Source organism: Balaenoptera ricei, chromosome 2 (assembly GCF_028023285.1).
Source record: "Balaenoptera ricei isolate mBalRic1 chromosome 2, mBalRic1.hap2, whole genome shotgun sequence".
NCBI lineage: Eukaryota > Metazoa > Chordata > Mammalia > Artiodactyla > Balaenopteridae > Balaenoptera > Balaenoptera ricei.
In genome coordinates, this window is record NC_082640.1 from 106,242,429 (window position 1) to 106,254,973 (window position 12,545).

Below are 12,545 nucleotides of genomic sequence, written 5' to 3' on the forward strand. Positions count from 1 at the left end.
AACAAGCCATCAGACGAAAGTCTTTCTTGTCATGCCATCTAGATGATTTCATTTTCAATATTTACTATTACTTAAGCAGTTTTGTTTAGCCATTTGCTTCTACTACCAGATTAAAACCAAAGAGAAAGGTTTTAGAAGACAAGCCAATTGGCAGTGCCAAATCTGTATGCAGAACGAGAAAATGTTCCTGAATATACCTATACACGTTTAAGAATGAGAAATTTAACCTAAGAATTCACATAAGAATTCTAATTTACTCAAGAGAAAATTTCCACATAGGGATTCAGGTAACATTATATTATCAGTTAGTCTTCTAGACTGATTTGGAACCTGGGTGTGTTAAACTATAAAGATCCAAGGTAAAATAAAAACCATTTCATGACCATAGTTTTTAATGAAGAAACTTGTTTAAAACTGTAAAGGAAAAAATGGGGATGGGACGGAAAAATCTTAGCAGCAAAGTGGTTAAACAAATTGAAAATATTAATGCACAAACATTAAAATATTAAAGCATATATGTTGCATATAAAATACAGTACAGGACCAGGAGTTGCACTATACTGATTAGTGCTCAACAGAAGAAATGATTAAATTTGTTCTTCCCAGAAGTATATACACAGTTCATTTCCACAGCATTTTCCTATATAGCCAGCAAGTTATTTTCTTCAGTTGTTCACACCTGATCAAACCTGAATTATAAACTCAGCACTTACAAATATGAAAAGTCATTCACAAGGAAAACCAGTATTTCCATTTTACCAATAAAAAGTAATTTTGAAAGTTAACAGTCTATTCGAGGAAACCAAGTTTAGCTGAAAACTTCAGGGATGAAGATCATCTGGTGTAGCAGCTTCCAAATATATAAACAGTAAAAATAAGACTTAAAACTGCTGCTACGGTGTCATGTTTTGGACTTAGTTCATCCAATTAATTTTTAGTACAAAACTAGAAATAACCTCTTCTTCATAACATCTATAGTTATCAATATATTTTTCTTCTTTTCAATGTGAAATAATACTTTAAGATGATCTATATACACAATGTTGTCAGTTCAAGCTGTCATATAAATATAAATGCTTTCTTAAAAAAAGTATTTTACAGACAGATAGTGTTATATACATTGTTCAGTTTGATCTGGGGCAAAAGAAGAAAGCTAACACAAGCTTAAGTGTGATATGTAAAAAGAATGATTACATAAATGACATTTAAAAACCTGCATAGAAAATGAGCTTCTAACAGTAGTGTGATTTTAATTTTTATCACTTCTGAAACTTCAAGCCATTAAAAAAAGGCACACTTCTCAACTTTTCCCTTTAAGGGAATGTTCTTAAGGAACCCCTTACTTGGTTAGAGTTTTAATGTAACACTTAAAAAAAAAAAAAAGACAATTTGACCCCAAAGTACTTCAAACAATTTGCTAGAACATTTATCCAACTACTTTGTAAATAAAACATCCAGTAAGACAATGCTCTGCAAAAGAAATAAATTTATACGTACAAGATATTTCACTCACAATGCTGGATTAAATACTTTCTTGGGATAGTTTAGCACATCCTTTACATAAAATAATTTTGCTTTTGGCCAGTTTAAATAAAATAAAATGCAATTGAGAAAAGTTATCATTGTTATGTGATAATAAGCACTGAGAATTAAGCTAAAAAGTTAGTAACACAGCTGAACATATTCTGGTTTAGCAGAATGATAAGTGGAAATCTCAGGAGGAAACTGCTTTACTTACTCTAACTATCCAGTTACACTTTTCACCTTGTAAAACATTTGTAAATGCAATATAATTTTTTGAAGGAGGAAACTCTGAAAGAAAACAACTTGCTGGTTGAATACCACAAAAAACAAAACAACAACCCAAAACCTTACTTTTTTCTATAATGTTTACTCAGTCTCTTTTCATATAAAAATAAGTGTTATGTTCCCATCATAACATTAGACAATTACATCTGTGCTTTAAAAAAAAGTTGGTCACTCAAGGCTATTAGAATATTTTTTAAGGATTTTAGATTACCAGAATGTACAGATATAACTCAATATAAACTGTAGCCAAAGGGAAATGACAATGAAAATATCAAATCATTCACATGGAACAAAAATGTTATTAACTAGATAAGTAAAATATTCAAAATATAATGGAATGTGACAGTAGATATATGTACATCTACTTCAGAACTAGGAAGGGGAGGAAAAGTTTAATATGTAATAATTCGTACCTTATATTTAGTTAAATATAAACATTTGTTATTTATACATAAAACTGCTTTCAAAAAACAACTAATAAATGATTTAGTTGCACTTGTTTTACTTCTTACAGTTCCCAAGTGTTAACTTTTTTTAGATTGAAATCAACTGTCCCCTAGTGCACTTTAAGTTTATATCTTAATGAATTCAAACCTTTAAAAGTCCCATCACCTAATGCATAAATATACAAAAATGCCAAAAAATTAATCCCTTTTAGTTGGATCATATTTATGCTCACTTTATATAGCCAATAACCAGAAATGGTTTCCTTTTGCAAATATTCTTTAGAACCTGCAACAAAACATGCCATGCACTCCAGGGAAAAAGTTAGGCATGGCTAGCATTTGTGAAATGCCAAGAACTGATGAGTTCTGCTTCCTCCACGTGTGGCCCCAATGATACCAGGCAAGATTTCATAATGCTTGCCAAAAGCTTCCACAAATCCAAGTTAGCTAATTCCTGGACACAAAGATTTTAAGCTCATTTTGGCACTGGATGCTTTCATCCAGCAGCTTTATGTTTCCCACCACAGCACCCACACGCCTCACCACAACGATGGCACATTCTCAAAGGGACGTAGCAGCACATACATGGTACAATGAAAGACAAAGCTACTAGGGCTAACCATCGTAAGCAGAACTTGTCATCGCTAGTGTCACATGAACAGGGATCAGAAAAATCTCCCTCTGAGTCTGACATACAATGATACAACATGCTCTCTGCACAGAGCATGCAACTAACTTGATATATGCATCTTTTAATAGGGTCTGGAGCATCCTGACATTTTCCCCTGCCATTTTCTTCATGATTAAACCTTTCTTGGCAGTATACGCAGCGAGAACGTTCACCGTCTTCTTTTCTTCGTTTTGACTTCTTAAATTTTAATGAGGAAGGCTGTGTCTTAAATACCACAGAGTCTTTGAGTGAACTTAACTTAGTCTCATCCCCACAAGAGTATAGATAGTCTGATTTTTTACTGTCTGGTTTAGAAAACTGAATACTGGAGTCAGTATCATCTCTCTCCAAGTCACTTTTCCACATGTCAGGATGTCTGTAGTCTGCATAGCGACGTATTAAGATATCGCGAGGGTTTATTCTGACAATCTCATCCTCATCTTGAAAGCTAACATGTCGGATTGATTTCAAAGGGACCTAAAAAGGAAAGAGATGAAAATTGCAATAATGACTGTGAAGGTTAATTTTATGTGCCAACTTGGCTGGGCCACAGTGCCCAGATATTTGGCAAACATTATTTTACATGTTTAAGTGAAGATGTTTCTTGGACGAGATAAACATTTCAATGGGTAGACCGTAAGTGTAGCAGATTATCCTCCATGACGTAGGTGGCTTTCATCCAATCAGTTGAAGGCTTTAATAGTACAAAGACTGACCTTGCTGGAGCAAGAAGGAATTCTACCAGCAGTCTGCCTTTGGATACAGACTACAGCTCTTCCCTGGGTCTCAAGCCTGACAGCCTACCCTGCAGATTTTGAATATGTACCTCTACCATCACATGAACCAATTCCTTAAAATAAATCTCTTTCTCTTTATATATATATCTCTCTTGTTGGTTCTGTTTCTCTGGAGAACCCTGACTCATACAGATTTTAGTACCAAGGTGTAGGATGTTGTGCTAACAAACATCTAAAAATGTGGCAGTGCCTTTGGAACTGGGTAATGGGTAGGGGCTGAAAGAGTTTTGAGGTGCATGTTATAAAAAGGCTAGGTAACTTTGAAGAGACTTGGTAGAAATAAGAACATTAAAGGTGCTTCTGGTGAGGGCTTGGATGGAAATGAGGAACATACTGTTGACACCAGAGGAAAGTTGATCCTTGTTATAAAGTGGCAAAGAATGCGGGTGAATTGTATTCTAGTCTCTTGTGGAAGGTAGAATTTGTGAGTGATGGACTTGGATATTTAGCAGAAATTTACAAGCAAAGTGCTGAGGGTGCAGCCTAGTTCCTCCTTGCTGCTTATACTACAATATGAGAAGAAAGTGATTAATTGAAATAGTAATTTTTGAAACAAAAATGAACCAGAACTTGAAGAGCAAGAAAATTCTCAGGAAGATGCTATCACTGATGGCCAAGAGGGTGGGGCCACCTCCCTCATGAGCCCAGAGGAATTTTGCCTCAGGATGAATCAAACTTTGAGTTCACTTACACTTGACTTCGATGGTATTTAGATGAGATTTGGGACCTAGAGGTGATGCTAGAATGGGTTAAGTTTTTTGGGGTGTTGTGATGGGGTGAATATATTTTGCATGTGAGAAGAGGGACCAGAGGGTGGAATGTTATGGGCTGAATTGTGTCCCCCCAAATCCATATGTTGATGCTCCAATCCCCAGTATATCAGAATGTGACTGCATTTGGAAATAGGGTCTTTTAAAATGGTGATTAAAATATAAGGCCCTTAGGGTAGGCCTTAATCCAATTTGACTGGTATCCTTATAAGAAGAAGAAATTTGGACAGAAAGAGAGAGAGAGAGAGAGACCAGAGATGTGGGTGCACAGAGGAAAAAAAACACAGCCAGAAGGTGACCATTGGCAAGCCAAGGAGAAAGGCCACAGAAGAAACCAAATGCATCAACACCTTGAACTGGGACTTCCAGTTTCCAGAACTGTGAGCAAATACATTTTTGTTGTTCAAGCCACTCTGTCTGTGGTATTTTGTTATGACAGCCCTGGCAAACTAATACAAAGAAATACGTGTTCATAGGTTGGCTATACAAGTCTCTGAAAATGACTTAAAACACATCACACTCTCTCATCCTTCTGGTGAGGCTGTTTCCTTGAGGCCAGGGAGAAAAGTAAACCTTTCAGGCATAAATCAAAATGACGCTTCCCTTCACCCATATAAGTGGGTGTCTAGTAGTCACATTTCTATCTTCTAGTGCCGGTCCCTGGACACAGTGACTACTCTGTAAGTAAGCACATGGATCCACGTTGGGGCAGACTTCTATTCCCCATATATTTGGAATTGTGGTTAAAAAAAGTCCACGTCTGGACTAAAGGTGGAGTGATGGATGCAGACCATTAAATTACAACATACGATTCCTATTGGTGATAAGTATACTGACAATCCCCCAGACTCAAACCAGAAATTTGGAGGGAATTTAAGTAATGGGGTTTAGAAGTATATATAAACAAATAGAAAATTTATACGCTAAAAAACAATTCTAGTACAACTATATGGAGAATTAGAAAGACTGGAAAATTTCACTTACATGTTAATTAGTTACATTCCAAATCAGAAGATAAAACTAAGATTACTTACCTTATTTTGGGACTTTAGGCTTCCACATTCCTTGGGTATTTGCCGCTGTACATATTCTATACTTCTGCCCTGAATGTCTAGGCCTGGATGACTGAACATTATCTAAAATACAAACAATTTCTACTTAAGTGACAAAAGAATGCATTCCTTACTTTTAATAAAACTATATATAATGTGTATTCCAAAACTTCATAATCTATTAGCAGTAAGGTTTTTCAAAATGGTTTTAACAAAAAGCATTACTTGAGTCATCCTATTTATTATTTAAACTTAGGTCTTTCCTTATACATTTAAAATTTAATTTAAAAAGTAATACAGACTTCTGGTTTCTGTTTTGGCATATAAGGAGCTTGGAAGCTGCCACTCTATTGTAACAACAAGTAAAAAAGCTGAACAACAACAAAAAATATCGACAACTCCTCTTAGATCCATGGAGAGGAGGACACAGGGCAAACCCCACCCCTAAGACTGCAGAGAGAGACAGCAAAAAAAAGGGAGTCACTGCTTACCAGAGCAGAGACTCATGAGTGAAAATCACCATGGAAACCAGTGCCAGGGTGGGGGGGGGGGGAAAAATCTCAACTGTAATTGACAAATTGCTGGAGGCTCAGGATGGACAACTCGGAGAGTTAAAAAAAACTCCTGGTTGGGGGTGGGGACAGTCATTGTGAAGCCCCCGAACTCTTGTGAGTTTTCCTCTAGGAGATCAACCAGGTTCCCACAATAAGTATCAGAAAAATCCATACATGCTTCCAGCAGGCGAGTGGAGAAGGAACCATTATGAAATGTGCCAGAACACTCTGTTCTTAACAAGGCCTGTCCTCAGGAAAAACTAGTTAAGGAGGGTCTGACCTACTGTGGTATTATCAGAGTCTATTTGATCTGGAGGAGGGGATATACCCAACACTAGTCAACTCTAACCATCTGACGCACCTAAGGGAGAGAAAAAACTGATAAATAATTGTGATATTCACAATCCTGAGGGAAAGGCTCAGACTAAAAGACTGAGACCTTATCACAACTGTAGAATACTTCCTCTTCCTATACACTTTACCACTACATCACTAAAGGCTTATTTACAGCAGTTCCTTTTACCCAGCACATCATGTCTAGCAACCAAGAAAAATGATTAAAAAAAATACCAAAAGACGAAAATACATTTTGAAATGACAGACCAAGCATCAGAACCAGATATGGCAGAGATATTGGACTCAGCAGACTAGGAATTTAAAACAACTATGATTAATATGCTAAGACTCCAATGTTTAAAGTAGATAGCATACAAGAACAAATGAGCGATGAAAGCAGAGAAATAGAAATCCTAATAAAGAATACCACCCCCCCCAAAAAATCTATAGATCAGAAGTACTAAGAATAAGAATAACTTTCATGAGCTTAGTAGACTGGACATGGCTGAGGAAAAAAATCTCTGAGCTTGAGGATTAAGCAATAGAAATCTCCAAAACTGAAAGGAAAGATAATAAAGACTGAAAAAAAAAAAGACTATTCAAGAACTGTGGGACAACTACAAAAGGTGTAACATACACAAAACAGAAAGAACAGATGAAGAAAAAGCGAAAGGAACAAAAGAAATATATGAAATAATAATGACTGAGAATTTACCCAAATTAATGTCAGATGTCCAATCACATATCCAAGAAGCTCAGAGAACAGCAAGCAGGAAAATGGAGGGAAGGAAAAAGGAAAAAAAAAAAAAGCACCTAAGCATATCATTTTCAAACTATAAAAAATCAAAAAGCACCTAAGCATATCATTTTCAAACTATAAAAAATCAAAGAAAAAAATCCTGAAAGATGCCAGAGGAAAAAATATTTTACTTATAAAGAGTAATTAACATCTGACTTCTCTGCAGAAACCATGCAAGCAAGAAGAGTGAAGTGAAATAGTTAAAGTGGTAAGAGAAAAAATCCGCCAACCTAGAATTCTGTACCCTGCAAAATTATCCTTCAGAAGTGAAGGAGACTGGTGGGAATGTATTGGTGCAACCACTGTGGAAAAGAGTATGGAGGTTTCTCAAAAAACTAAAAATAGAACTACCATATGACCCAGCAATTCCACTTCTGGGTATATATCTGAAAGAAACATGAACACTAATTTGAAAAGATACATGCACCCCAATGTTTATAGCAGCATTATTTACAATTGCCAAGATATGGAAGCAACCTAAGTGTCCATCAACAGATGAATGGATAAGACGTGGTGTGTATACACACACACACGCGTGCGAGTGCACACACACACACACACGAAATGGAATATTATCATCCATAAAAAAGAATGAAATTTTGACATTTCCAACAACATAGATGGACTTGGAGTGTATTTCACTAAGTGAAGTAAGTCAGACAGAGAAAGAAAAATACTCTATGATACCACTTGCATGTGAAATCTAAAAAATACAACAAACTATTGACTATAACAAAAAAGAAACAGACTCTCAGATACAGAGAACAAATTAGTGGTTCTCAGTGGGTAGAGGGAAGAGGGGAGGGGCAACATGGGGGTAGGGGATTAAGAGAGACAAGCTATCATGTAAAAGAAAAATTAAATTAAAACATAAACATTAAAAAAAATGTGAAAGAGACATAAAGACTTTCTTAAGTAAAAAAAAATGGAGGAAATTTGTTGCTGGTAGACCTGCCTTATAAGAAATGTTAACAGACGTTCTTTAGAGAGAAGGAAAATAATATAGGTCAGAAACTGGTATCTACATGATAATGGAAGAGCATTTAAGAAGAAATAAGTGAAAATAAAATAAAAATTTTAATTTTCTCATTCTTAACTGAGCTAACAGAAGTTTGTTCAAAAAATAGCAACAGTGGGGGACCTCCCCGGCGGTCCAGTGGTTAAGAATCCATGCTTCCACTGCAAGGGGCATGGGTTCAATCCTTGGTCAGGGAACTAAGGTCCTGCATGCCAAGCAGCGTGGCCAAAAACAAAAACAAACAGCAACAGTGTATCTGATCATGTATGATTATGCACATATTTACATACATATGCATATATATATGTATATAAAATAAAATGACTCACAGCAGTGATGCAAGGGGTGGAAGGAGGAATTAGGATTATGGTTATTATAAAGTACTCCCACTCACTGTAAAGTGGTTTAGTGTTGTTAGAGTAAAAGTAAATGGCTGGAGAATAATACACCACGCTAATACTAACCAAAAGAAAGCAGGAGTTCCTATATTAATTTCAGACAGAGCAGACTTCAAAACAAAGAAAGTTATCAGTGATAAAGAAGGCATTATATAATGATAAAGGGGTTAATTCCCCAAGAAGACATAACAATCCTCAATGTATATGTGTTTAACAACACAGCATCAAATTACATGAGGCAAAAACTGATAGAACCTCAAGGAAACGGATACACCCATTATCATAGCTGGAGACTTCAACATCCCTCTCTATCAGAAATGAACAGACTGATGTCTTCAGAACCAAAAGTAACTTTACAATCTCTGCATACCTGGAATCCATCCTTCTTGGCTTCTTTTGGCTCACTACTGGATCTTCCGAATGAAGCAGACCCAATTTTCTGTGGGTCTGAAATTTCACCAGGGGTTTGCTTTTACCATGTGTCCTAGGGTTCTGTCTGTTCATTTTTTTGGTTGTTGTTGTTTTTCTTTCTTCCTTTTTTTCTGAGTCATGTGGCTGGGAGGGTCTTGGTACTCCGGCTGGGTGTCGGGCCTGAGCCTCCGCGGTGGGAGTACTGAGTCCAGGACACTGGACCACCAGAAACCTCCCAGCCCCACATATTATCAATCAGCGAGAGCTCTCTCAGAGATCTTCATCTCAACACTAAGACCCAGCTCCACCCAACAGCCAGCAAGCTCCAGTGCTGGATGCCCCATGCCAAACAACTGGCAAGACAGGAACACAACCCCACCCATGAGCAGAGAGGCTGCCTAAAGTCATACTAAGTTCAAGGACACTCCAAAACACACCACCGGCTGCAGCCCTGCCCACCAGAAGGACAACAAACAGCTCCACCCACCAGAACACAGGCACCAGTCCCCTCCACCAGGAAGCCTACACAAGCCACTGAACCAACTTCACCCACGGGGGGGACACACCAAAAATAACAGGAAATATGAACCTGCAGCCTGCGAAAAGGAGACCCGAAACACAATAAGTTAAACAAAATGAGAAAACAGAGAAATATGCAACAGATGAAGGAGCAAGGTAAAAACCCACCAGACCAAACAAATGAAGAGGAAATAGGCAGTCTACTTGAAAAAGAATTCAGAGTAATGATAGTAAAGATGATCCAAAATCTTGGAAATAGAACAGAGAAAATACAAGAAATGTTTAACAAGGACCTAGAAGAACTAAAAAGCAAACAAATAATGAACAACACAATAAGTAAAATTAAAAATTCTCTAGAAGGAATCAATACCAGAATAACTGAGGCAGAAGAACGGATAGGTGACTTGGAAGATAAAATAGTGGAAATAACTACCACAGAGCAGAATAAAGAAAAAAGAATGAAAAGAATTGAGCACAGTCTCAGAGACCTCTGGGACAACAGTAAATGAACAAACATTTGATTATAGGGGTCTCAGAAGAAGAAGAGAAAAAGAAAGGGTCTGAGAAAATATTTGAAAAGATTATAGTTGAAAACTTCCCCAACATGGGAAAGGAAATAGTCAATCAAGTACAGGAAGTACAGAGAGTCCCATACAGGATAAAGCCAAGGAGAAACATGACAAGACACATATTAATCAAACTATCAAAAAATAAATTCAAAGAAAAAATATTAAAAGCAGCAAGGGAAAAGCAACAAATAACATACAAGGGAAACCTCATAAGATTAACAGCTGATCTTTCAGCAGAAACTCTCCAAGCCAGAAGGGAGTGGTAGGACATATTAAAGTGATGAAAGGGAAAAACCTACAACCAAGATTACTCTACCCAGCAAGGATCGCATTCAGATTCAACAGAGAAATTAAAACCTTTACAGACAAGCAAAAGTTAAGAGAATTCAGCACCACTAAACCAGCTTTACAACAAATGCTAAAGGAACTTCTCTAGGCAGGAAACACAAGAGAAGGAAAACATCTACAAAAACAAACTGAAAACAATTAAGAAAATGGTAATAGGAACATACATATTGATAATTACCTTAAATGTAAATGTATTAAATGCTCCAACCAAAACACATAGACTGGCTGAATGGATACAAAAACAAGACCTGTATATATGCTGTCTACAAGAGACCCACTTCAGACCTAGGGACACATGCAGACTGAAAGTGAGGGGATGGAAAAAGATACTCCATGCAAATGGAAATCAAAAGAAAGCTGGAGTAGCAATACTCATATCAGACAAAATAGACTTTAAAATAAAGACTATTACAAGAGAGAAAGAAGCACACTACATAATGATCAAAGGATCAATCCAAGAAGAAGATATAACAATTGTAAATATTTATGCACCCAACATAGGAGCACCTCAATACATAAGGCAAATGCTAACAGCCATAAAAAGGGGAAATTGACAGTAACACAATCATAGTAGGGGACTTTAACACCCCACTTTCACCAATGGACAGATCATACAAAATGAAAATAAATAAGGAAACACAAGCTTTAAATGATACATTAAACAAGATGGACTTAATTGATATTTATAGGACATTCCATCCAAAAACAACAGAATACACTTTCTTCTTAAGTGCTTATGGAACATTCTCCAGGATAAATCACATCTTGAGTCACAAATCAAGCCTTGATGAATTTAAGAAACTGAAATTATATAAAGTATCTTTTCTGACCACAATGCTATGAGACTAGATATCAATTACAGGAAAAAAACTGTAAAAATACAAACACATGGAGGCTAAACAATATGCTACTAAACAACTAAGAGATCACTGAAGAAATCAAAGAGGAAGTCAAAAAATACCTAGAAACAAATGACAATGAAAACACGATGACCCAAAACCTATGGGATGCAGCAAAAGCAGTTCTAAGAGGGAAGTTTATAGCAATAAAATCCTACCTCAAGAAACAAGAAAAATCCCAAATAAATAACCTAATGTTACACCTAAAGCAATTAGAGAAAGAAGAACAAAAAAACCCCAAAGTTAGCAGAAGGAAAAAAATCATAAAGATCAGATCAGAAATAAATGAAAAAGAAATGAAGGAAACAATAGCAAAGATCAATAAAATTAAAAGCTGGTTCTTTGAGAAGATAAACAAAATTGATAAACCATTAGCCAGACCCATCAAGAAAAAAAGGGAGAATACTCGAATCAACAGAATTAGAAATGAAAAAGAAGTAACAACTGACACTGCAGAAATACAAAGGATCATGAGAGATTACTATAAGCAACTATATGCCAATAAAATGGACAACCTGGAAGAAATGGATAAATTCTTAGAAAAGCACAACCTTCTGAGACTGAACCAGGAAGAAATAGAAAATATGAAGAGACCAATCTCAAGTATTGAAATTGAAACTGTGATTAAGAATCTCCCAACAAACAAAAGCCCAGGACCAGATGGCTTCACAGGTGAATTCTATCAAACATTTAGAGAAGAGCTAAAACCCACCCTTCTCACACTCTTCCAAGATATAGCAGAGGGGGGAACACTCCCAAATTCATCCTACGATGCCACCATCACCCTGATACCAAAACCAGACAAAGATGTCACAAAGAAAGAAAACTACAGACCAATATCACTGATGAACATAGATGCAAAAATCCTCAACAAAATACTAGCAAACAGAATCCAACAGCACGTTAAAAGGACCATACAGGGGCTTCCCTGGTGGCGCAGTGGTTGAGAGTCTGCCTGCCGGTGCAGGGGACACGGGTTCGAGCCCTGGTCTGGGAAGATCCCACATGCCGCGGAGCAACTAAGCCCGTGAGCCACAACTACTGAGCCTGCGCGTCTGGAGCCTGTGCTCCACAATAGGAGAGGCCGTGATAGTGAGAGGCCCGCGCACTGCAATGAAGAGTGGCCCCCACTTGCCTCAACTAGAGAAAG

The 12,545-nt window shown here is 36.9% G+C and overlaps 1 protein-coding gene across 1 annotated transcript in view; it reads right to left on the minus strand.

Moving 5' to 3' along the window:
* Positions 1-1,116: 1,116 nt before the first annotated feature.
* SPRED1 (sprouty related EVH1 domain containing 1) overlaps positions 1,117-12,545 on the minus strand; it is a 117,379-nt gene continuing 105,950 nt past the window's right edge. Inside the window, exons 6-7 of the mRNA XM_059915588.1 lie at positions 5,527-5,628; positions 1,117-3,402 (exon numbers count right to left, since the gene is read on the minus strand). Coding sequence (XP_059771571.1) covers positions 2,752-3,402; positions 5,527-5,628 — 753 coding nt within the window. The 3' untranslated portion in view covers positions 1,117-2,751. The remainder of the gene's footprint in view (positions 3,403-5,526; positions 5,629-12,545) is intronic.